This window comes from Haematobia irritans, chromosome 1 (assembly GCF_050003625.1).
Source record: "Haematobia irritans isolate KBUSLIRL chromosome 1, ASM5000362v1, whole genome shotgun sequence".
Classification (NCBI taxonomy): domain Eukaryota; kingdom Metazoa; phylum Arthropoda; class Insecta; order Diptera; family Muscidae; genus Haematobia; species Haematobia irritans.
Genome location: NC_134397.1, coordinates 16,270,414 through 16,294,470, shown reverse-complemented (window position 1 = coordinate 16,294,470; position 24,057 = coordinate 16,270,414). Strand labels below are relative to the sequence as shown.

General features: G+C 34.7%; 2 protein-coding genes across 2 annotated transcripts in view; one reads left to right on the top strand and one right to left on the bottom strand.

Moving 5' to 3' along the window:
• The first annotated feature begins 330 nt into the window (after window positions 1-330).
• Window positions 331-7,145, top strand: LOC142220349 (glycerophosphodiester phosphodiesterase 1). The gene is made up of 6 exons (XM_075289435.1): window positions 331-598; window positions 682-1,050; window positions 1,945-2,117; window positions 2,181-2,373; window positions 5,736-5,911; window positions 5,981-7,145. The coding sequence occupies exons 2-6, from the start codon at window positions 721-723 to the stop codon at window positions 6,132-6,134; spliced, it is 1,026 nt and encodes a 341-aa protein (XP_075145550.1). The 5' UTR covers window positions 331-598; window positions 682-720; the 3' UTR covers window positions 6,135-7,145.
• Window positions 7,146-10,376: 3,231 nt separating this feature from the next.
• The window catches only part of LOC142220346 (uncharacterized), a 28,547-nt gene continuing 14,866 nt past the window's right edge, over window positions 10,377-24,057 (bottom strand). Inside the window, exon 8 of the mRNA XM_075289433.1 lies at window positions 10,377-24,053. Within this exon, the coding sequence (XP_075145548.1) occupies window positions 10,945-24,053 (13,109 nt within the window). The 3' untranslated portion in view covers window positions 10,377-10,944. The remainder of the gene's footprint in view (window positions 24,054-24,057) is intronic.

The window sequence follows — 24,057 nt, the reverse complement described above, 5'->3', positions numbered from 1 at the left end:
GCCCCCAAATTCAAAAAATGTTGGCAGGGTTTGTATACAACTTTTTTCTTATTTTTAGTTCACGTCATTAAAGCTAGCATAAAATTATTCAAATAAGGAACATTTACTCATATTGTGCAAAATTTAACTAAAATCAACTAATATTCATGAACTAAAATAAAGTTCAGTTGGCATTAGAGCCCCTTTTTTCTGGGTGTATACAATCTGCCAACACGTTTCATTGTCTGAACGGCCCTAATATACTGTTATAGTTGTATGACTAATCTTCAACCTCCGAAGTGCCATACATATATTTCATCGCTAAAAAATCGCTACATTGTCAACATTCCATGACGAAATGTCAAAAAGTACTCTTATTAGAACATCATCCCGTTTCCCACAAAATCAGGAAAATGCGAAAAAATTTTAAGGAAGGAAACGGAAGAAAGTCCTTTTACGAGAATTACAATTACTAACACGAAGCCGGTGTACACGACAACGAAATTAATAGTTACAAAATTTATAAAAATTCCTCCCATTGCTAGTTTATTTAGCATAAAAAAAGTAAAGTGTCTGTATCCATTGCAATAGACACCCCAAAATTTGTTCATTGAATTGGGTCAGTACACATATTATAAAATACCACCAACTCTTATGAAGTAAGCAGCAGACACAATGATTTTGGATATTTTCTCTTTGCAGATTCTGGCATAACGGTTAATAACGCGAAAAAAGGCCTGAATGAATATTTTTACCATATTTTGGTATCTTTTAAAAATGTTTTATCAACTTTTGTGTTGTTCGTTTAGTTTCCTTGCTTTTCTGTTCAATGTATTCTGGTTTATGTGCAACATAGCCTCAGGTCTACTGCCTTGGTTCACGATCACACTGGTTGTTATATGTATAGCCTCAAAATTTGTAAAACTTCGAAGTCCCGATGAAAAGCGGCTTCAACGTTTGCTGGCCTGGCCCAGTCAAGGTCTTTATCCCGAAGATTTGTCATTTTGGCCAATAGCCCATAGAGGAGCTGGATATGATGCTCCGGAAAACTCTAAAGCGGCATTAAAGAAAGTAAGTAAGAAGACATAGAAGGGACAGACGTCCCAGTAGTGAAATTTATGAATTCTTTTTTTCTTGACCTTATGTAGTTTCGTCATTGTATGTTTTAGTGGGTGGAGGAGGGTTAGATACAAGTACTTATTGTGTGTGTGTTAGTGCCATTGTGAGTGCTTATATTCCGGCACTTGGTGGTAGTTATGAATAACGGTGTATAACTTTAAACAATTGTGAATGGGGGTTGAACAGATGTTTACCTTTTAAGGACTTCCTTAGGATATGCGAAATCCATTTTATTGAAAGAAAAAATATTTTACTCATATATGTTAGCACCTGATCAAATGTATATGCTTGAAAAAATCCGAATGTACTGGCATTTGGGATAATAATTAACGAAATATTGCATATAAAAATTTACTTGAAAAATATTGACATAATTATGGATCTGTCTCCAGAAAGTCAACTTTTAACTTATTAGTACATTTCGTTGACATCTATGGCATATAAAGAAGCTGTCCATCATAATATATACGATGGACAGCTTCTTTATATGCCATAGGCTCTCTCAAGTCAAATGTCTGGTATGCAACTTAGAGAAAATTTGTTTGTCATATATTTCCCAGGAAAAAGCCCGGTATACAGCTATAGAAACATTACATTTCCTCCTAAAAGAAACACATAGGAAAACCGCCATATTTGCATGCAACAGGAATATTCGTAACAGCTGCATAACGGGCTTCAAAGCTTCATGGGATTTTTGATAATAATCAACCCTCACGATCTACATTTTATATCCTATTGACTGGAAAGCCTGTTTTATTTAACAGTTGCTTCGTTTAAACTCTTTCTTTTTTTGCACACATCTGATAGATGATTTTTTTATAAAATGTACATTTTCTCTCCTTTCAGTGCGTCGCACGAAGCTATCGCAATGTTCTAGTGGATGCCGGCCTTACAGCATGTGGTGAAATTGTTATTGTAAACCGTTTGACTTTAGAAAAAGCCGGCCTTTCTGGCAGTATAGCGACACATACACTTGAATCCCTGAAGAAAATCAATATTGCCGAATTACATCCAATGGGGTAAGACATTTAAATAAATATTATGCACAAATTGCTTACGAATTACTTTTTTTACACTACTAGCAAACACTTTGAACCGGAATATGTGTGGACCCTTCAAGAACTATTGGAATTCTTAGAAGAAAATAGACTCACGGTATTTTTATACATATCAGATAATAGTTCACAAATGATAGAACGCTTGAAAGCCAGCATATCTCATGTGTTCATGGAACGAATTATTGTTATAACCCGATCTCCGATAACTATTTATCAGGTAATATTCAATATTGAGCATTTTCAACATTTGTGACAAAAAAATCTTTATGCGAAAAAATGTAACATGCGGGAATTTTGTACCATTTTCGCGTACCGACCACATTTGTCACTTCTAAAAAAAATTGTAAGCACCCATGAAAAATGCATGCATTTTAAATTTCATTCATCTTTAAAGCCGGTATGCACTTCCAGTCGAAATTTCCGCTACCCATAAGAAATGAATTGCTATATATTTACTAAAGAAATTTCATAATAAATACATTGCAAAATTGTGTTATTGACATTCAAACCAAATTTCCGCTAGTGGTGCGTACCGGACTTTAGCCTTTTCTTTCATATAGGCCGGTATGCAGCTCTAACGGAAATGTCTGCTACCCATACACATAAGAAATGAACAATTTTCGCATACCGACCCCGTTTATCACTTCTAAAAAATTGTAGGCACCCATGAAAAATGCTTGGGCGTTTTAAATTTCATTCATCGAAATTTCCGCTACCCATAAGAAATGAATTGCTATATATTTGCTAAAGAAATTATACGTTGTTATCGACTGTTTACATATTGTTCCCATAAGAAATACATTGCAAAATTGTGTTATTGACATGCAAACCAAATTTCCGCTAGTGGTGCGTACCGGACTTTAGCCTTTCCTTCCATATAGGCCGGTATGCAGCATTGCTACATATTTGCTAACGAAAATTTCGTTAGCCGTTATTATCGATTGTTTACATTTTGCTCCCATAAGAAATGCGTTGCAAAAATGTGTTACAGGCACGCAAACGAAATTTCCGCTAAAGGTACATATCAGGTTTAAAGGCGGGTATGGATCTCTAGCAAAATTCCCGTTGCTCATAAGAGATGCATTTGTATTTTAGCAATCGAAAATTCGGTGAGTTGTTAACGACGGTTTATATTTTGTTTGAATAGTAGTTTTTATACATATTTATTATGAACTGCATTATCGGCACGCACCAGCATTTCCACCAGGGTACACTTATAAGGTAGAATCAGTAAAACAAAAACAATTTTCTCTTGTTTGTATGTGTGCTTGGCCGTACACATAAAACTTGTTTTTCTGATTCAGTCACGAAATTAATTGATCCAATTAATTTTTTAAATGAAATGTGTTCAATCACGAAAATGATAGTATCATTTACAGTTTTAATTGGACATTAAAAAAATACTTGATTAAAAAACTAATTGATTTCGTTAGCAAATTTCAATAAATTTTTTGATTCAATTTAAATTTTAATTGATTCAATTAAAAATATCGATATCGAGATATCGTTTGCAAAACTCTATTAATTTTTTCATTAAAAACGTAACTATTTTCAATTACTTTCTTAACTGACTTGTGTTTTTAGTTTGATTATAAAATTGATTTTTGTAACAAATTTTTAGTTAAATTAAATTTAAATTTTTTATTTGAAAATTTTAAAATTTTCAATCATTGACTTAATTAACTTAAAGTTTCCATCATGATTAAAATGTTGTATCAATTAATTTATTAATTCCTTCTGTCAAATTCTTTGCTCATATTGGTTGGTTTGCTTGTGTGTGTGACAAAATAAAAACATTGAAATCAGCTGGCTATGATTCTACCTTATGAGTGTACACTGGATTTCTATAGAGCTAGGATTAAAACGTTATATATGACAAATCTGTCTTATCGACGGCCAGGGGGCTAATCACGGCATTCGATATCGAGAACTTTTGATCGAAATCTAAATTTTTCGGATCACGGGAGTCGATATCGAGTTTTTTCATCGACAATTTTTTCGATTGCTAAATTGCAATTGTAAAACATTTTTCACTTGTTTTGGCCATATAGGAATAGTAAATATATTAGTTTAGTTCGAATGAACATATTACTATATTAGGCTACCTAATTATGGGACGTTACCCCCTTTTTATCTTAATATCATACACCTTTGTTGTCATGGCTGGGGAGCCGCGTTAGTATTAGACTAAAAATAGTCATTAAATATTAGATTTATTACAGAATTATTTAATGCTCAGGAACTTGCTAAGAGTAATGTGTTTATTGGCCTTGAAGGCTTAATATTACTTTATGATTCAATAAATAAATATTTGGAATATTTAGGATTAATGCAACTCCAATAAAAGTTAAACAAAAAATTGGTCATAGTCGAGGAGTTCGGGCATCCTAGCTTGGCAAAGAACCATTCCTTGACAACATAACACTTCTGCACCACCTTGTAAGAATAGTGAATGATGAAGGCTTCCACTGGCAAAAAGTTTTAAGACGGCAGACAATTGTAAAGTGATAGAATTGTCGTTGACATGCCACCAAAAATTATTTTCCATTAGAACGCCTCCTTCATCCATTGAGCCTCCAAAGGTGACTTTCTAACAGTGCACACCATTTCAAACCCATGTACTTACACCAATAAGAATGTGCACTTTTATTTATTATTTGTAGCCGAATTATTTTATATTCATCTCATCCTCCAATTAGGAAGGAATTTGGAGGAATGTAAAAATAGATATGGGTCCATAAGTTATAATGCAATACAATTCACCTTTTACTTTGAAATCTTCAAAAGCATGTGTTTTTCTACATTCTATTTTGTGCCGCTAACTTAATTTTGTCATTTTATCATTTTGTTCTGCTTCGTTTTTTGCTGTTGGCAATGCTAGAGAAATTACATCAAATTTCGATCGAATACCGTGATCCAAACTTTTAATCGTATCGACAATTTTTTCGATATGATTATGAATTCGATATCGAATGCCGTGATTAGCCCCCAATATTAACATCTACGTAAATTTCGACAACTATAAAAATTGTTTACATGTTTTCTAATAAGAAGAAAACATTCCCTTGCGGAAATTTCTGTTACAATGGAAAACAATTTATCTATCGATAATACAGTCTTAAGACCATTTCACTAATAAAAATACATACAACATTTCTGATGGATATCAGAAAATTCTCTTGCACAGGGAACGGGAGTCGATAAGAGTTTTTTCTTAAGGCCCGATATGCAACTGTTCTTGTTGCCAGGCAATAAGATAGTTTTAATGAGCAGTGGTATGCAGCTCTTACGAAAATTTATGTTGCATTCTAGTATTTCCATGTTTCTTATGAAAGTAAATGTAAACTATCGATAATATCGTTCCAGGGAAATTTTCGCTGGGGAAATGTCCATGCATTTTTTTAATGGTTGGCAGAAATTTCGTTAGGGCTGCATACAGGGCTTAATGAGAAAATGCAATAAAAATCGATAACATCGTCCAGCTAATTAATTTCCCTCTATAAACAATTGTATTTAAAAGTCTTGTTGAAATAAGGCCTTATTGCATATGTAGACGATTTATTATTTTTTTTTTTGCAGCTGCGTAAAGTCAATCCCGACGTTATTTGTGGTCTATGGACTGAAAAATCTTTGGCATTACCATTGCTCAAAGCTTCAACATTAATTACCTCAATATATGGTGCTTTCTTTCGTAATATAATCTCTCCCGTAATTGGTATAAGTGTAGTTTTCGTTTCAAAGGAGGAATTTAATCTGTAAGTAGACATTTATCCATTAAAATTATTGTGTATATATATTTTGATTGCATTCAATCTCTTTGACAGACATATTGCTGAACTATGGCGTAATGTAGGCGTAAGGCCAATTGTATACAATGTCAATTCACCAAACGAAAAACGCTATTTTCAAAAAACAATGAAGACACAATACTTAACCGATTCTCTAAGATCGGAACCTCATCTACTAATGAAAGCCTAATAATTATACTCAAAAATCTAGACTATAGCTACATCTTAGGGGCAGCATCATCAAAAAACAAGTCAAAATCCTCTAATACAAATAAAAAAACAACGCATTTAGTTTTGATTTACGAATTAAATGGGATAAGCGACATCAACGATATTAACGAAAAAAAAAAAATTCAATTGATATTAGTTCTATCATCAATCAAAAAACAATCATCTTCCAATCAATAATCCCAAGCATCTCTACTCATAATCTTATAGATTATTACGGCGGAGAAAATGAGACGATTAAAACGATTTAGTGTACAATCGTCGTTTGCGAAACCGAAAGCCGACTATATAACCAAAAGAATTCATGAAATATTCATATGGTGCGAGATATCACAGTCATTGTATGAACATTAAAAGGCATACATTTATATTTATTTCTAGAGTATTATCATCATACACAAATATCAATCATAGATATGAACTTATGTATGTTATTAAGCGAACCAGTTATTCTCATATTTAAATATTTATTGACCTACACTTTATTTTTATAATTTTTTTATGGATGCTATTTTATTATATTTTGCCATTTTTGTATATTTTTTATTTAGCATATGTATGCAGCATATATTGTTATTTTTGTTACGCTTTTTTGTTTTTTATATTTTGATCTTTTTTTGTTTACTTCATATTCATCGATTTTTCACGCTCAATTTGTAACTATAAATTGCACAAATTTTTATTTCTCATTTTATATTTGTTACAAATTTTTCGTAAAATCTACTTTTTATATCCATAGGTATAAGAAAGACTCTATAGATGTCTTTTTATTTTTATATCCAATACAAACAAAAAAAGTAAAATATTAACCTAATGGTATGTAATGAATATTAAGAATTTCTATAAGGACTTTCTACAAATACGTTCTACGTTCTGTATTAAATATACCAAAAACACAAAAAGAAAACATACGAATAATGGTAGAAGAAAAACAAATAAAAACTTCAGTTTTTAAAGCAAAAAAAAACACGAATTTTTTAATTTCACCACTTTTTTATTTATGGGGTTTTTCGGTATGCCAATGAAAGCTTCGATAATAAAAAATTTTACATTTTGGTGATCCAACCAAAGTATATTCAAAAGTTAAATGACTTTCTTCTGACATTCCAAACTTACAACTCTTTAAAATTTTGGAAAAGTCGACTTTAAATTTTAAAATTCTTGGAAATTATTTTTTTGGTGAGTTATGTGTGTAACTACACATATTTTACATACCTTTTGTAATGTGAAAAGGACATAAAGTTCAAACGAATATAACATAAAAATTCAAATATTTCTTTAACCGTAGGTTTAGGCTCTACATTTGCTCTCATACATTTTAATCTTTTTAATATCCGGTTCCGGTTTTTGTAACGGAATCTCGATAAATCATCGAGGTCGTTTTTGCATAATTTTAAATAAATAAATTTTACAAAAAAAAAAAAACTAGCAAACAGATAAATCTTATTTTGTAAAATTTTATTTCTGAAGAAAATTTGGCAAAATTTTATTTCTATGGAAATTTTTTTTTCAAAACTTTATTTCTAGAAAATTTTGTCAAAATTTTATTTCTAGAAAATTTTGTCAAAATTTTATTTCTAGAAAATTTTGTCAAATTTTTATTTCTATAGAAAATTTTATTTCTATAGAAAATTTTGTCAAAATTTTATTTCTATAGAAAATTTTGTCAAAATTTTATTTCTATAGAAAATTTTGTCAAAATTTTATTTCTATAGAAAATTTTGTCAAAATTTTATTTCTATAGAAAATGTTGTCAAAATTTTATTTCTATAGAAAATGTTGTCAAAATTTTATTTGTACAGAAAATTTAGCCAAAATTTTATTTCTATAGAAAATTTTGTCAAAATTTTATTTCTATAGAAAAATTTATCAAAATTTTATTTATAAATTTACAAATTACGAAAAAAATTTGGCAAAATTTTATTTCTACAGAAAAAAATTTGGCAAAATTTTATTTCTATTGAAAAAAATTTGGCAAAATTTTATTGCTATAGAAAAAAAAATTGGCAAAATTTTATTGCTATAGACAAAAAAATTGGCAAAATTTTATTGCTATAGACAAAAAAATTGGCAAAATTTTATTTCTATCGAAAATGTCAAAATGTTATTTCTATAGAAGTTTGTCAAAATTTTATTTCTATAGACAATTTTGTCAAACTTTTATTTCTATAGAAAATTTTGTCAAAATTTTATTTCTATAGAAAATTTTGTCAAAATTTTATTTCTATAGAAAATTTTGTCAAAATTTTATTTCTATAGAAAATTTTGTCAAAATTTTATTTCTATAGAAAATTTTGTCAAAATTTTATTTCTATAGAAAATTTTGTCAAAATTTTATTTCTATAGAAAATTTTGTCAAAATTTTATTTCTATAGAAAATTTTGTCAAAATTTTATTTCTATAGAAAATTTTGTCAAAATTTTATTTCTATAGAAAATTTTGTCAAAATTTTATTTCTATAGAAAATGTTGTCAAAAGTTTAATTCTATAGAAAATTTTGTCAAAATTTTATTTCTATAGAAAATTTTGTCAAAATTTTATTTCTATAGAAAATGTTGTCAAAATTTTATTTCTATCAAACATTTTGTCAAAATTTTATTTTATAGAAAATTTTGTCAAAATTTTATTGTCAAAATTTTATTTCTATAGAAAATTTTGTCAAAATTCTATGTCTATAGAAAATTTTGTCAAAATTTTATTTCTACAGAAAATTTTGTCAAAATTTTATTTCTATAGAAAATTTTGTCAAAATTTTATTTCTATAGAATAATTTATCAACATTTTATTTCTATAGAAAAATTTATCAAAATTTTATTTCTATAGAAAAAAAATTGGCAAAATTTTATTTCTAGAAAATTTATTTATTTGAAAAAATTGTATTTCTATTGAAAAAAATTTGGAAAAATTTTATTGCTATAGAAAAAAAAGTTGTCAAAATTTTATTGCTATAGAAAATTTTGTCAAAATTTTATTTCTATAGAAAAGTTTGTCAAAATTTTATTTCTATAGACAATTTTGTCAGACTTTTATTTCTATAGAAAATTTTGTCAAAATTTTATTTCTATAGAATATTTTGTTAACATTTTATTTCTATAGAAAATTTTGTCAAAATTTCATTTCTATAGAATATTTTCTATAGAAAATTTTATCAAAATTTTATTTCTATAAAAAATTTTATTTCTATAGAAATTTTTGTCAAAATTTTATTTCTATAGAAAATTTTGTCAAAATTTTATTTCTATAGAAAATTTTGTCAAAATTTTATTTCTATAGAAAATTTTGTCAAAATTTTATTTCTATAGAAAATTTTGTCAAAATGTAATTAATTTCTATAGAATTTTGTCAAAATTTTATTTCTACAGAAAATTTTGTCAAAATTTTATTTCTATAGAAAATTTTGTCAAAATTTTATTTCTATAGAAAAATTTATCAAAATTTTATTTCTATAGAAAATTTTGTCAAAATATTATTTCTATAGAATATTTTGTTAACATTTTATTTCTATAGAAAATTTTGTGAACATTTTATTTCTATAGAAAATTTTATCAAAATGTAATTTCTATAGAAAATTTTGTCAAAATTTTATTTCTATAGAAAATTTTGTCAAAATTACATTTCTATAGAAAATGTTATCAAAATTTTATTTCTGTAGAAAATTTTGTCAAAATGTTATTTCTATAGAAAATTTTGTCAAAATTTTATTTCTATAGAAAATTTTGTCAAAATGTTATTTCTATAGAAAATTTTGTCAAAATTTTATTTCTATAGAAAATTTTGTCAAAATTTTATTTCTATAGAAAATTTTGTCAAAATGTAATTTCTATAGAAAATTTTGTCAAATTTTTCTATATTTTCTATAGATTTTTTTTTCAAAATTGTATTTCTATAGAAAATTTTTGTCAAAAATTTATATCTATAGAAAATTTTTGTCAAAAATTTATTTCTATTTATGAATTACCTCTTAGTTGGAGAGGAATATGGACTGAATTGTCTGAGTGTAAAAACTCACTGTCGCTATAACCAAACCTATTGGAGAGTATATCGCCTATATTCTTATTTTTGAGTCTGTTTCGAATCCTACAAAAATACTAACGACGACGATTCGTCAATTTTTTCGATTATCAAAAAACGATTTGAATAGATCGGCGCCAAAAAAAAATCTACTTTAGTCCACAGTCTATACTACTACGAATAAAACAAATCATTTTAAAATTATATTAAAGAATATTCTTTACATTTATTTTGTATATATATTTATTATGTAATTATCGCGGGTCCAATTTTGTTGAAGTGTTACATTTAAGTAATACTCTACTAATATTTATACGACGATAGGGAAAAACTATTTGTAATAAAAGAAAGATTTTGTTCTTTTTCAATTTATTTTTAATATGAAAACAAATTTAAAAAAAGCGAAATCGATAACATTTTCTTCATTTATAGCCAAAGCAAAAATACTAAAAACGAAAAATTATAGTAGATGACAGGAAAGTTTAATTGAAGCTAATCCTCCTTTCAAAAATGTGTTAACCTAAAATGCTTTCTTACTAAAGGTTCCACAGCACTAACCAATTTTACAGTGAATGATGAATTAATATAAAACAGAAAATAACTTCCAAAGGACAATTAGATTAGAAATAGAACAAAAACTATAAATTTTCCTTGTTCTCGAACATATCTTCATAAATATTTATATATATATAAAAAAACGAAACGATTAAATTATCTGTAAAATCTTATCAATACTTATCTATATAAAAAAAGAACTAAATTTATTTACGACGAACTCGCGTTGCACGTTTTGTCGTCGTCGTCGTCGTCGTCGTCGCCGCTACTTCAGCTGGTTCTTCTTCAGCTTTTTCGGCAGTTTCGGGCTCAGTACTTTCTTCGGTTGCTGCAGTTTTATCATGAACATTTTTGCGACCTCTGGCGGTGGCATGACTTGTCTTAGCCTCTTCAGTTTCAATGGTTTCAGTTGATGGATCCATTGTAGCCGTCTTTCCTTTGCGACTTCTTTTGGCGGGTATAACTGCTGGAGAATCGGTAATGGAAGGTGTCGAAGCAGCAGCTGCTTTACGACCTCCTCTCTTTGCAGGCTTCTTTTCCTCCGCAGGTTCTTCAGCCAGCTGCAAATCTTCTACACCCTCTACTGTTGACGCAGATACCAATCTATGCTCACGTTTTGCTGGTAAAGATTGAGGCGCTTTAGCAGGTGTTTTCTTCGCTTTTGATTTTTTCGGGTCCTCAATAGAGGCGGCGGCAATAGCATCTTCTTCTATTCTAGCTATTGCAGCAGCTGCTGCATTGCGTCTTCCAGTGGTTCTACCTGGAGTACTATTTTCTTCGCTAATTGGAATAGTGGGCAATTTCTTTTCTGCCTCCAGTTCTTCGGGCGATTTTTTCGCGGGTGGCTCCTCAGTTGTTTCTTGGGCTTTGGCCTTTCGTGCCCCTTTGCGACCTTTTGCAGGTGGTGTTTTGTTATCGACCATCTGATTACTCTCAGCAATTTCTTGGTGACTTTCTTCCAATTCATGTACATGTTGTTTTTCTCCTTCTTCTCTCGTCGCTTTATTAATATCTGGTGTCGAAGTGGTTTCCAAGGGGTTTTCAGCAACATTTGCCTTTGCTCCACGTTTAGTTGCTGGGCGCTTTGTAGGTGTATCAACCGCAGCTGTGGCTACCGTTGCTCCAACACGCTTTTTAGGCGACTCATTTTTGGCCCGCTCTTCTTCTAAGAATTGCTGTACTCTAGCGGTGGGTTTTCTTGTTCGTCCCCTGGTAGTTGTTAAAGCTGGGGATTGATCTGACGAAGAATCACTGGACTTTATGGTTTCTATTATTGTCGGTTTAATTGTTTCTATTGCTTTGCGAGGAGAATCGGTTTTCTTTTTCTTCTTTTCTGGTTTTTCAGAATCCGATGTCTCATCGTAGCTTTGATGGGCTATTGCGGCTCTTCGTTGGGGCAAATCACGAGTGCGTTTTTCAGATTCAGGGGTTTCTTTAGGCAGTTTGTCATTTGTCGATTGTTGACGTTGTGGCGTTGTAGGCTCTGCACTATCGGTTTGAGGATGATCTTCTTTTTCGGTGTGCGATTCTTTACGTCGACGTGATTTTGCCGTATGTTCCATGGTGGACGAAGACTCTGGAAGTTGTTCATCAGTTTGCTCTTTACCACTTGGCACTTCGTGCAATTCTTCGGAATCATGATCATCTTCATGAATATCTTGTTTCCTATTCGCCGCAGCACGTCTTCGGCCTGCAGGAACTTGTTTTGAAACTGCTTTTCTCTTGCTGCCACCAGGCGCTTTTGTTTCATCATGGTCCTCGTGATGATCATCTTCGTGTTTTCCACGCACATTACGGCTAGTTCCACGCGTAGGTTTAACTTTTTCTTTATTCGCATGATCATCCTCCACTCCCTCGGTTTCTTTGTCGGCTTTTTCAAGATTTGGTTTTTTAGAGGGACTTTCTTCTGTTGTTTCCTCACTTCGTACCTCGTCTTCAGCAGCTACTTTCCTTCCACGTTTAGATCTTGCTGCTGCTTTCGGGGCCTTGACTTTTTCGGGACTGGTTTGTTGTTCTGCAACTTCAGTTGATTTCATTTCTTCTGCTTTGACCTCAGATTCATTATTATGAACAGCAGTTTCTTCTTCTTGTTCTTGTGCAGCATGTTCCAAGGGGGCCTTGCGTCCTCGTTTTGTTTTCGTTGTTACCTTTACATCGTGATGTTCATCTTCTTCTCCTTCATGATGCTGTTGTTCTTTATCCTCAACTTGATCCGTCTTGTCTGTAGCATGATCGTGGTCTTCTTGGGCTTTTCGACCTCGTCTTAATCTTCCTGATACTTTTTCATCATGGTGTTCATCCTCATGTTGAACCATTTCGTTCTCGTTGACTTTGGAACGAGCACTTCTACCAGTACCTCGTACAGGTTTTGGTTTTTCAGGACTTGAAAGTGTTTCACCATGACCGACTGTTTCTTCTTCTTCGTGAAGTTTTCGACCTCGTTTCGATCTTGATGTTGTGGTTTTTTCATCATGGTGGTCGTCATGTTTCGTGCGAGCCGTTCTACCTGTGCCCCTACTAGATTCCGATTTATGATCATCTTTGACATTTTCAGCTTCTGTTGGTGTTTTTTCGGTGGCAGTCTTCGGGTTCTCTTCATGTTCATCATGGACCTTTCGTCCCCTTTTCCTTTTATTGTCTGATTTGCTCTCGATTGTTTCGCTATCATGACTTGGAATCACAGGGTCCTTTTGTTCCACATCTTTTTTGGGCGATTCTTCTTCCACCACGTGTTCTTTTTCTTCCTCCTTTTCGATCTTTGCGGCATTTTGCTCGTCTCCTCCATGTGCACAATGATCATCTTCTGTCGTACTAATACCACGTTGTCGCCTAGTAGGTTTTGAGCTGCTATCGATTTCTGTATGGGCTTTGCGGCGACCTCTTCCCTTCGATGGTTCGACAATTTCTGCATGTTCTGTTTCTTCTGTGTGCTGTGTATCAAGTTTACCCTTCCGACGTGCACCTTTTCGTGTATGTTCTGTGTGTTCAGCTTCAGGCTCAGGTTTAGTATCTTCACTAGGTTTACTTTCAATGTCTTTTGCATCACTTTCTGTGGGAAGATGTTCTTCACTTTTTTGAACATCTTCGCCTTGGTGTCCATTGTCATGTTTGGCATCAGCTTTCTTACGACCACCTCTTCTTGTGTTTGTTGCTATAGCAGCATCAGTATCTTCAGTATGTTTATTTTCAAGGTCCTTTGCATCACGTTCTGTCGGAACATGTTCTTCACTTTTTTGAACATCTTCACCTTGGTGTTCATCATCATGTTTGGGATCAACTTTCTTACGACCTCCTCTTCTTGTGTTTGTTGTAGCTGTATTGCTTTTGACCTCATGGTGGTGTTGTCGACCTCGTCTACTTATAGGCTGCTCTTCGGTTGCTTCATCTTTTGAGGTACTCTCCGCTGACTTTTCCATTTTCAGAAGTCGCACGTCATTTTTACTGCCGCCCAGAACTTCCGCAATTGGTTCTTCATTTTGGGAAGAAGAGCCAGGCATTTCTTTAATTTGTTCTAAACCAGATTGTTTTGTTTGAGATTTGGCACGAGCTGTCTTTCGTGTAGTGGTAATTTCATCACCATGATTAGAATCCTGGCTAGCCTTTCGACGACCACGCCTGCCCTGATTTGCAGGTTCTTTCTTTGTTACCTCAGTACCTTGGTGGTGTTCCTCATTTGTTTGTTTCGATTCATCAACAGATGAAGAACTCTCAGCGGTAGTTTCAATGTGTTCAACTGGAGGTTCCTCTAGATGAGTCTCTGCAGCGTCATCATTTGATTTTCCAGGTTCTTTTGATAAATCCTTTTGAGACATTCCCTCTGGGTTTTCGCTAGCAATTAATTGTGGTATTTCTTCAATTTTATCTAAATGTTCTTCGCTTTGTGCAGAAGGTACAGAAGCTTCGGGGATTTTCTCCAAATCATTATTGCTTTGGGATTTTGTACGACCTCTCTTTCGCGAAGACACCGTTTCATCACCATGATTAGAATCTTGGCTAGCCTTTCGTCGGCCTCGTTTGGCTTGGCTTGCTGGTTCTTTTTTAGCTACTCTAATATTTTCGTGTTCCTTATTAGTTTCTTTCGTTTCATCCGCTATGGCTTCATTGTGTTGTTCTTTTTCTTCACCAGAAAGTTTATCTAGAGGTGGTTCTTCAGTGGTATTGATATCATCAGATTCTTTTAATGCATCCACTTGGACTTTAGCACTTTCCTCAGAAGATTCGCTAGCCTCTGTTTGAGGTACTTCTTCGATTTTATCCAAATCAATTGGATTTTTCTCATTGGATTTTGAACGTCCTGATTTTTTGGCTATCATATCTTCATGATCTGAATCTTGGCTAGCCTTTCGACGACCACGTCTGACTTGACTTGCTGGTTCCTTTTTAGCTGATGTAATATTTTCGTGCTCCTTATTTGTTTCTTTCGTTTCATCCGTAACTGACGGTTGAACTGAGGACAAGGAGCATTCAGCGATAGCTTCATTGTCTCCTTTTTCTTCAGCAGAAATTTTATCTAAAGGAAGTTCTTCAGTGGTACTGATACCATCAGATTCTTTTAATGCATCCACTTGAGCACTTTCCTCAGAAGATTTGCTGGCCTCTTGTTGAGGTACTTCTTCAATTTTATCCAGATCTGTTGGTTTTTTCTCGTTGGATTTTGAACGTCCTGATTTTTTGGCTATCATATCTTCATGATCTGAATCTTGGCTAGCCTTTCGACGACCACGTCTGACTTGACTTGCTGGTTCCTTTTTAGCTGCTGTAATATTTTCGTGTTCCTTATTTGTTTCTTTCGTTTCATCCGTAACTGACGGTTGATCTGTTGAGAAGGAGCTTTCAGCGATAGCTTCATTGCCTCCTTTTTCTTCAGCAGAAAATTTATCTAAAGGAACTTCTTCAGTGGTACTGATACCATCAGATTCTTTTAATGCATTCACTTGACCACTTTCGTGAGAAGATTTACTGGCCTCTTGTTGAGGTACTTCTTCAATTTTATCCAGATCGATTGGTTTTTTCTCGTTGGACTTTGAACGTCCTGACTTTTTGGTTGTGATATCTTCATGATCTGAATCTTGGCTAGCCTTTCGACGACCACGTCTGACTTGAATTGCTGGTTCTTTTTTAGCTACTGTAATATTTTCGTGTTCCTTATTAGTTTCTTTCGTTTCATCCGTAACTGACGGATGAACTGAGGACAAGGAGCTTTCAGCGATAACTTCATTGTCTCCTTTTTCTTCAGCAGAAATTTTATCTAAAGGAACTTCTTCAGTTGTACTGATACCATCAGATTCTTTTAATGCATTCACTTGACCACTTTCGTCAGAAGATTTACTGGCCTCTTGTTGAGGTACTTCTTCAATTTTATCCATATCAATTGTTTTTTTCTCGTTGGATTTTGAACGCCCTGACTTTTTGGTTGCGATATCATCATGATCTGAATCCTGGCTAGCCTTTCGACGACCACGTCTGACTTGACTTGCTGGTTCTTTTTTAGCTACTGTAATATTTTCGTGTTCCTTATTAGTTTCTTTCGTTTCATCCGTAACCGAATGTTGATCTGTTGACAAGGAGATTTCAGCGATAGCTTCATTGTCTCCTGTTTCTTCAGCAGAAAGTTTATCTACAGGAGGTTCTTCAGTGGTATTGATATCATCAGATTTTTTTAATGCATCCACTTGAACACTTTCCTCTGAAGATTTGCTGACCTCTTGTTGAGGTACTTCTTCAATTTTATCCAGATCTGTTGGTTTTTTCTCGTTGGTTTTTGAACGTCCTGACTTTTTGGTTGCAATATCTTCATGATCTGAATCTTGGCTAGCCTTTCGACGACGTCTGACTTGACTTGCTGATTCTTTTTTAGCTACTGTAATATTTTCGTGTTCCTTATTAGTTTCTTTCGTTTCATCCGTAACCGAATGTTGATCTGTTGACAAGGAGCTTTCAGCGATAGCTTCATTGTGTTGTTCTTTTTCTTCACCAGAAAGTTTATCTACAGGTGGTTCTTCAGTGGTATTGACATCATCAGATTCTTTTAATTCAGCCACTTGAGCACTTTCGTCAGAAGATTTGCTGACCTCTTGTTGAGGTACTTCTTCAATTTTATCCAGATCTGTTGGTTTTTTCTCGTTGGATTTTGAACGTCCTGACTTTTTGGTTGCAATATCTTCATGATCTGAATCTTGGCTAGCCTTTCGACGACCACGTCTGACTTGATTTGCTGATTCTTTTTTAGCTACTGTAATATTTTCGTGTTCCTTATTAGTTTCTTTCGTTTCATCCGTAACCGAATGTTGATCTGTTGACAAGGAGCTTTCAGCGATAGCTTCATTGTCTCCTTTTTCTTCAGCAGAAAGTTTATCTACAGGAGGTTCTTTAGTGTTATTGTCATCATCAGATTCTTTTAATGCATTCACTTGAGCACTTTCCTCTGAAGATTTGCTGACCTCTTGTTGAGGTATTTCTTCAATTTTATCCAGATCTGTAGGTTTTTTCTCGTTGGATTTTGAACGCCCTGACTTTTTGGTTGCGATATCTTCATTATCTGAATCTTGGCTAGCCTTGCGGCGACCACGTCTCGCACGGATAGATTCTATTTTAACATTGGATTCTTCGTTAACATCGACTTTAGATGAGTCATTCTCTTCCGATTTTTCCATTTCATCACCAAGATTCGAATCTTGACTAGGTTTTCGGCGACCACGTTTTGCGATAGTTTTACTTGCTGATTTTGTTTCGCTTGCTTGTTTTACAATTGCATCACTGGCAATTTCTTCTGTAGGTAATATAGCTTCGTCTATTTTATACAAAAGCACATTATCATCCGGATTGAAACGAACAGATTTTGGTGCTATAGCAGCATCTTCACGTTGATTGGAATCTTGACTAGCCTTTCGACTACGTTTATTTAATGGCTCGCTTTCAACACAACTTGATTGGGGAATATCTTGTTCGGTGGGAACTTCATCAATCTTTTCTACGTCACGTTTCTCTTCAGACTCTACATCATCACTGGTATCTTGGCTAGCCTTACGCTTACCACGCTTATTTGTAGGCAATAGCGTATCTTTCTCATTTTCTTCTTTCTTTGAGATTTCGGCAATATCTTGCTGAGTTCCACTTTCCTTTTCCGAATGATCATCTTCAACATGGACAACTTTTTCAATTTTCTCCAATTTATTTGTTTCATCTATTGTACTTTGAGAATGTGCTGTGATATCCTCGTGATTTGAATCTTGGCTAGCATTTCTACGAGTACGTCGTTGTAGCGTCGTTACGTGGGGCTCTTCTTCGGGTTTAGCAGCTTTCTCTGTTTGGTCCTCATCGCTAACATCTTTAACCGAGGCTTCTGTTTTCTTAACCATTTCTTTAGATTCTATTTCTGTTTGAGCTGTAGACTCCTCCAGTCCACTTTCGCATTGTTCACTAGGTGTAATCTCAGAAAGCTCATCTTCACCAGTAACCACACAAGTTTTTCCAGGCTCATCTTTAAAAGGTGATTCAGCTTCCTTAGTCGTTTCTTTAGAATCAATTTCTGTTTTTGCTACAGACTCCTGCTTTTGATTTGTTGCCTTTGGGCTTTCGGATTGTTCTTTAGTTGTAGGCTCACATTGCTGATCTATGCTCGTAGCAGATGTTTCCTTTATTACTTCATCTTCTGTTGTTTGCAATAAATTATCTGGTCCTTCATCTAGTTCTGGCGTTTGTTGAACTTCATTATCTGATACTTTCTCTTCTATCGTCTTTGTTTCCTCTTGGCCATCGTGTTCCTCACTAACGGTAGGTAATTCCTCAACCGATTTGGAAGAAATTTCTTCTTCTTCGGTTTTAGAGCCTCTGCGATTTTGGTAACTTGATTTTGGTAACTCAGCAATACCATCATCAGAACAAAGACTTGACTGCGAGCCTTTGCGAGAAGAACGTTTTTTAGGTTTAACCTCTTCCTGTCGTTTCTCACCGACGTCCTTTGGTTTTTCATCGGTAATATCTTCGATTTTTACTTCCATATCATATCTCTTGACAATTTCGTCAGTCTTGATATTGGAAGCGGTTTCTGTTGGTATTTCATCGGGTTTGTCTTTAATTGTGACTTCAATGTTGTAGGTTTGCACAGTCTCTGAAATTTCCGATGGAGTCGTAATCTCAACTGAGCTTTTTGATACTGCCTCAACCTTTTCTTTATCTTCTTTCACAGGTTTGGATGGCAATTCTAGGTCTGATTTAGTTGAGCTTTCAACCGTGCTACTGCTGACCTTATTTACACTACTTGAATTTTCATCGTCCAAATTTTCAACTTCATTCGGGTCTTTCGAAGACGAAATTGTGGTATTTTGTTCTTTTTGATGTTCCTGTTGATCAATATTTTTTTCAGATTCGTCGGATTTCGAAGATGAATGGGGCACAGTTTTTGGGGATGATAAGCTAAGAATCGGAACTGAGTTGCCTTCAACTTCTATAGTGGTTGGAGCATCTTGTTGGACATCAGCCTCAACAATACAAGAATCCTCTTTGGTTACATTCAAAGATTTTTCGGAAGATTGTTCTTTCTCATCGCTTAGTGAGGAAATTTCTTCGGCCTCCTCCACATTAGTAGGCTCAATGTTTGCCTTTGAAATTTCTTCATCTGCTGGTATTTCCAAAGGAGCTTTCTCATTACTTTGGTCAGCGTTAGAATCTTCACGATTGGGCTTATCAATGACTACATTCGCACATGCTTCATCTACCATAATATTTTGTTCAGATGAAATTGTAGCTTCTTCCGCAATGGTCTTATTACCTGTTGTAGTAACCTCCTCTTCAGTCTCCGATATTTCCTCCATTTGTTCTTTTTCGTTAGATACTTGTATAGAGGTTTCAGAAACTTCCGGTAATTCTGTATGACTCAAAACTTCTTCTGGGTTTTTATTTTCATCTATAGAATCAGCATCCTTTTGAATACTAGATTCTAACACCAGAGTTTCTACTATGTCTTCCGATACAACCTCCTGCGTTGTGGATTGAACATCATCAGTTGTTTTGGCTCCGTCATTATCTTCAGATACAAGAGGTAAGATTTCTTCTGTTTCGACAACGGACATTTCAACTTGATCGAGGAGTTTTGAATCCTCAGAAACTCCAGTATCTCTTTCCGTTTTTTCTTCTAGCAATTTCTCATCATTTTCAAGAATTTCAATTGGTTTTGGAGAAAGTGTAACTTTGCTTTCAGTTACTTGCTCCGCTGATTTATCTTCTTCCATAATATCAGCAGTTTCAATTTTCTCTGACGTCACAGTCTTAAGGGTACTTGAAGCAGTTTCAATTTCATCTTCTTGGGCAATTTTAGCCGATGAATTCTCTGCGTCCATTGGCACCTCTCTTTGTTCGGTTTCTGCAGAATTTTCTGATTGGGTGGGAATTTCTGTTTGTGTATCCTCTATTTGATCTGATGCCTTACCTTCTTCATGTACTTCTTTATCTGTTGATGTTGTATTAAGCGCAATTTCAGTGGTCTCTAGAACATTCCTTCCTTCTTCGGAATCCTTATCAGATGTCTCCACTGCAGTTTCAATAGTCGGTGATTCTTTTTCAACTGTTGTTTTAATTTCATTTTTCTCAACTATTTGGGTGTCTTCAGCAGATTTCTCTGCTACAGTTTCGCTAGTTATTGCTTCATTTTCAGCTATAGACTCAGAATTAGTAATTTCTTTAGCGGTACAAGTATCTTCAGGTTCGCTAGGGTTCTCGGAGGTATCTAGTGAAACAACTTGTTTTGTTTCCTCGTCGGGTTTGGGCTCTTGTATTGTAGTATCAATACATTCTTCCGTTGGCTCTTCCACTGACGATGATGTAATAACATTTTCTTCTTCCTTTAATGGTGCAGCTACAATTTCAACATCCGCATGACTTGACGAAACCGTTTCTACCATAACATCGCCAAATGAACCAGTAACAGACTTGTTGTTATTATCATTTTGGCTTTCGATGCTATCGCTAACTACAGAATCATCCATGAATATATCTTCACATTCTTGGCCGGTATTTGTTGAATGGGATGGAGTTACTTCGATTTGCTCTTGTCCCAAAGTCTCTTGATCTTTAGTTTCGATTTTGTGAATTTCTTCTATTTGATCATCAACTGAATCATCCAGGAATATGTCTTCACATTCTATACTAGATGCCTTGGCTAATTTCTCTGATGGTTTTATTTGAGTTTCAAGGGATGAAGGTAAGCTTTCATCTGCAACAACACCTTGTTTAGGAGAATTCGACATTGGAGTTTCAGCAGTTTCCTCTTTATTGTGGATATTTTCCGAATCTTCAGTTGGTTCATTTTCGTTATCTTCTGTATCACTGACAAGCAAAGATTGGGACAAATCATTACCATAATCACACAATGTATTGTTGTGATCTTCCTCGACATCGCTGCTAATAGGTTCATTTAAAGTTTCATTGGCTGACTTTTCGCCATCTTCGTGCTCTTCATCATCGTCATCGCTAACTAGCAAAGAACCATCCAATGCCGATTCTCCAGTCTGATCCAATAAATTAATCCCACTTATATCGGCCTCAATATCCACAGGTGTCCGAGGCCGCTTTATCACATTTGTGCTTTTTGAAGCTGTTATAGCAAGAGGATCCTTCGATGCAGTACCATCATTCGAGCTTAAATTAATCATTGCCTCAGAGGTATTGACAGCTGTTGTTTTGCTACATGTTTCGGGAACAACGGATAGCGATTCATTGCTTGACTGATCTAAACTAGCCTTTGGTTTAGTTTCATTCAATTCCGCTAAACTGGTGTCTGCACCTTCTGCTTCCTCCATGTTTAATGTTTGCTGCAAGGGATCAATTTTCCCAACCCAATCTTCTACTTCAGATTTCGATAAATCGGATAATATCTCTGCAGCTGTAAAAGGCGATTGAAATTTAGGTGTATTTAGTAGCAAAGATTTACGTTGTAAACCTTTTCGCAAAGGTGTTTGATTGCCGGTATCGGAGGGATTTTGTCTCCCCGGCTGTTGTTCCTCAACTTCATCTTGCTCGCCATAATAGGAGGCTGTTATACGTTCCACAAAACCCGTAGCCACAGGAGTTTTAAATAGATCGCCCAATGGTGCAGAACTTGCATCATTCGAGTCATTCAGATCATACTCTGTGGAATGCACCATTTCTACGGAATCCTCACGCTTTTCAATTATGGCACTCGATGGTAAAGTAGGTATCATAATATTTTTAGCTGTTGGTGTTTTAAGAAACTTGTCTAGGTTTTCCTCTTCATCCGTTGGCTTAGGGGTGTCCATCAATTCTTTGAGTCCCCCTAAAACGGGCGTTGAAGTCATCTTGGGAGTTTGCATTAGTTCACGCAAACCCTTCAAACGTGGCGTACTACAACGTTTTGGGGTATTCATCAACTCTTTAACGCCCTTCAATTCTTTATGGGCTTCTTCTGTCGAAGATGTTGTGGGGAAATCGGCCTTGTGTTCATCTTCCGAAAATTCCAAAAGTTCCTTTACACCGCCCAGTGTTGGTGATGAGCAGACTTTGGGTGTCCTCATGAGTTCTCGCATGCCACTGAAACGTGGTGTGGCACAAGATGTTGGGGTGTTAAGCAATTCCCTTACACCTCTAAGATTGCAAACTTTTTCCTCTTTTTCATTGTCAGAGTTTTCTTCTTCTGCCATATTTTCATCGATTGCTTGAACGGGAGTTTCCAAAAGTTCTTTTACTCCGCCTAGAGCAGGTGTAGAGCTAACTTTAGGAGTTTTCATAAGTTCGCGCATACCTTTGAAGTGAGGAGTTGTTGGTGTGGTGTCTGCGGTATTACTATCTTCACTCTCAACAATATTTGCCTCTTGTTTCGGAGTATCTAAGAGTTCTTTGACACCCCCTAAAGTGGGAGTTGATCTTTGTTTAGGTGTTTGCAATAAATTACGCATTCCCTCAAATCGTGGAGTGCCTTGTACCTTTGGAGTATTCATCAATTCTTTTACACCTTTAAGGTCCTTATCATTTTCCTCTTCTTCAGAGTCATTGCTTTCTTCAATTGCTTGTTTGGGAGTTTCTAAAAGTTCTTGAACGCCGCCTAAAGCAGGTGATGTGCTAACTTTAGGAGTTTTCATAAGTTCACGCATACCTTCAAAAAGAGGGGTTTTTGGCTGGTTAGTGGCTGTATCAGCACTACTTTCTTCACTTTTAATATCAATCGTTTCTGGTTTAGGTGTATCCAAGAGTTCCTTTACTCCTCCCAAGGTTGGCGTTGTGCTTACTTTAGGGGTTTGTAATAATTTTCTCATACCCTCAAAACGCGGAGTACCGGGAGCCTTTGGAGTGTTCATCAATTCCTTTAAGCCTTTTAGATCTTCCTCCTTCACTTTGGCCTCTTCAGGTGATGTCTCTAGTTGTGTAGGATTTACAGTTTCTTCATTTGTTGTCATTTGTTGGGAATCATCTAGCAGTTCTTTAACCCCAGCTAAAACAGGTGTAGAAGAAAGTTTTGGAGTTTGCAGAAGTTCACGCATACCTTTAAAATGAGGAGTTTTGCAAGATTTCGGTGTATTCAATAATTCTTTGACCCCTGTAAGAACTTCCATTTCTGTCGTAGCAGATGCAATTGTATGGCGGCTCTGCAAAGTTTCGATATTTACATCCGCTTTGGTAGGTGTTTCCTCCATAAGCTCTTTCACTCCACTGATAGCCGGAGTAGCGCTTAATTTGGGAGTTTCCATCATTTCTCGCAATCCTCCAAGGCGAGGAGTGCTGGCCCCTTTTGGAGTTTTCAACAGCTCCTTAACACCTTGAAGTTGGCACAGATCTTCTTCAGATGTTTTTTCCATTTCCACTTCGTTATCGACAATATCTACATCTTTGACATTTACCTCTTTTGTGGTATCCAAAAGCTCTTTAGCACAACTAGAAACGGGAGTATTACTTACTTTTGGAATTTCAAGCATTTCAGGCTTGTCTTTGGGCATGACATTATCAATATTGTCTTCAGATTTTATTGCAATGCTTTCGTTATGTTCAATTTTCGCTGCCATATTTTCCTCCACCCCTCCTCCAAGATCTTTTTGTTCCTCATCATATACCATTTCTTTGGTATTAGACACGGCCTTTGGGGTCATAACAAGTTCTTGAACATCTTGTAGCTTTTCGATTTCTTCTTCTTCGGTTTCAGTTCGGGTCTCTTTAGGCGTACGCACCAAATCACGTATTCCTGCAAATTGTGGGGTTTTTTGTGCTGCTTTTGGAGTTCTTAACAAATCCCGCATACCAGACATTGCTGGCGTGCGCGGTGAATCGGCCGCAATACGAACAGATTTTTTCAACTTTGGTGTTAGCAATGCTAT